We start from the raw sequence: 1552 nt of genomic DNA on the forward strand, positions 1-1552 counted from the left end.
GTATTGCATCACAATTCTTCAGTGTTGTTTCCTTTATTATGCTAGTAGTCACTTTTTCATGTCTGACAATATTCACAGTCTTTCAAGATGACAAAAGCATTGGAAAGTTTTACACTGACACCTGGTTTTAGTTCATTTCAGGTGAAACAACAAAAGCTGTTGAGCAGATCTAAAGAGGTGCAGTTGTTATTCTGCTTCTCTCCTATTTACAGTGCAACAAATATGCCTGGTACTTCTGGCCATGGAACATTTCTCTGTGTAGTCAAAATGCTAGAATTTGGGAAAACAATCACTTGTTATGAAAGTCCCCTGACATTTGTCCTCTTTTTATATCATTTCACTGTTGATATTAGTGAGTGATCTTACACTTCCAGTTCGAAAACTTTTCCTGCGCACACTCCGAAGGTAATTGCGGTAAAGGATTACGCTGATGACTCTTGCCTGAAATTGTTTAGAAACAATATAGTACAGTATAACGTCTAGGCATGTACTGAGATTCATGAGAAAGGTGGTGAAGGCTGCCCAGGGACTGTAAGCTGTATTTTCTTCTTGCAGCATCAGGAAGGCAAAGCAGATGTGGAAGGGTACGAAGCAGATGAGTACCTGAGCAATCAGAGTAACTATAATTCTTATGGATCTCTCCTTGGCCTTAGGCTTCAGTTTGGAAGTCTTGCCATGGATAAAATTGTAAATGATGACTAGGTAGCACCCCATCATGATAAACAAGGGGATCAAAAAGTAAAAAATCAAGCGACAGAAGTTCAATGTGTTTACTTCCTTTAAGTGGATGATATCAAGCATTTTCGTGCAGGTGGTGAAATTCGAGGCTTTGTCTGGATCAGACCGTAAAAACAGCAATGGGGATGTTGTTGCCAGGGTCATTATCCAGATTCCAGTGCAAGCCAGCAGAGCTTTTTTGGTGTTTTTTAGTTCTTTGACGTGTTTGGGCTGGACAATAGCCATGAATCTGTCTACACTTATAAAGGTGAGCAACCACAGAGCAATGGCTGGATAAAATATGGTGAAAGCACTGATAATCCGACAGAACATGTCTCCAAAAGGCCACGTTTCTTTCCCATGGTAGATTATCCGGAAAGGCAAGGAAAATATAAAAACTAGGTCGAGTAATGCCACATTCATCATGTATACAGTTATAGTTGTTCTCTTCTTGGTAGTGCAGCTGAAAACCCATAGTGCAGTGGCATTCACCAGCAATCCCACTATGAATACAAAACTGTAGAAGACCAGTGCTGCAATCCTGTATTCTTCAGGGTGGTGGTTTTCAGGTATCATTGTTTAGTTGCACTTAGGAATAGTTGTTGCACTCCATAAATACCCTAAAAGTAGATAAAATATGAAAAGTTAGTCAAATAAAATCTGTCTTTAAAGACAAACAGGAAGGTTGTTTTAGGATGGTGTTTAGAGCTGAGATTGTATTGCTTAGCTGTGCAAACGTGCTAGCTTTTTTGATTTTCTGACTGCAATTACATTATTGTGCTCTGAAGGAAGTACATGTGCTGTCAGACTTGTGAGAAATACTATTATAAGCTAG

At 39.3% G+C, this 1552-nt stretch overlaps 1 protein-coding gene across 1 annotated transcript; it reads right to left on the reverse strand.

Moving 5' to 3' along the window:
- Window positions 1-327: 327 nt before the first annotated feature.
- GPR18 (G protein-coupled receptor 18) lies at window positions 328-1293 on the reverse strand. Its single transcript, XM_009071493.1, has one exon. It carries the CDS (start codon window positions 1291-1293, stop codon window positions 328-330), a length of 966 nt encoding a protein of 321 aa, XP_009069741.1.
- Window positions 1294-1552: the final 259 nt, after the last annotated feature.

This window comes from Acanthisitta chloris, unplaced genomic scaffold (assembly GCF_000695815.1).
Source record: "Acanthisitta chloris isolate BGI_N310 unplaced genomic scaffold, ASM69581v1 scaffold27663, whole genome shotgun sequence".
Classification (NCBI taxonomy): domain Eukaryota; kingdom Metazoa; phylum Chordata; class Aves; order Passeriformes; family Acanthisittidae; genus Acanthisitta; species Acanthisitta chloris.

Excerpts from the sequence above, each read along its gene's own strand:
- GPR18 (XM_009071493.1), bottom strand. The coding sequence starts at position 1,293 with ATGATACCTGAAAACCACCACCCTGAAGAATACAGGATTGCAGCACTG.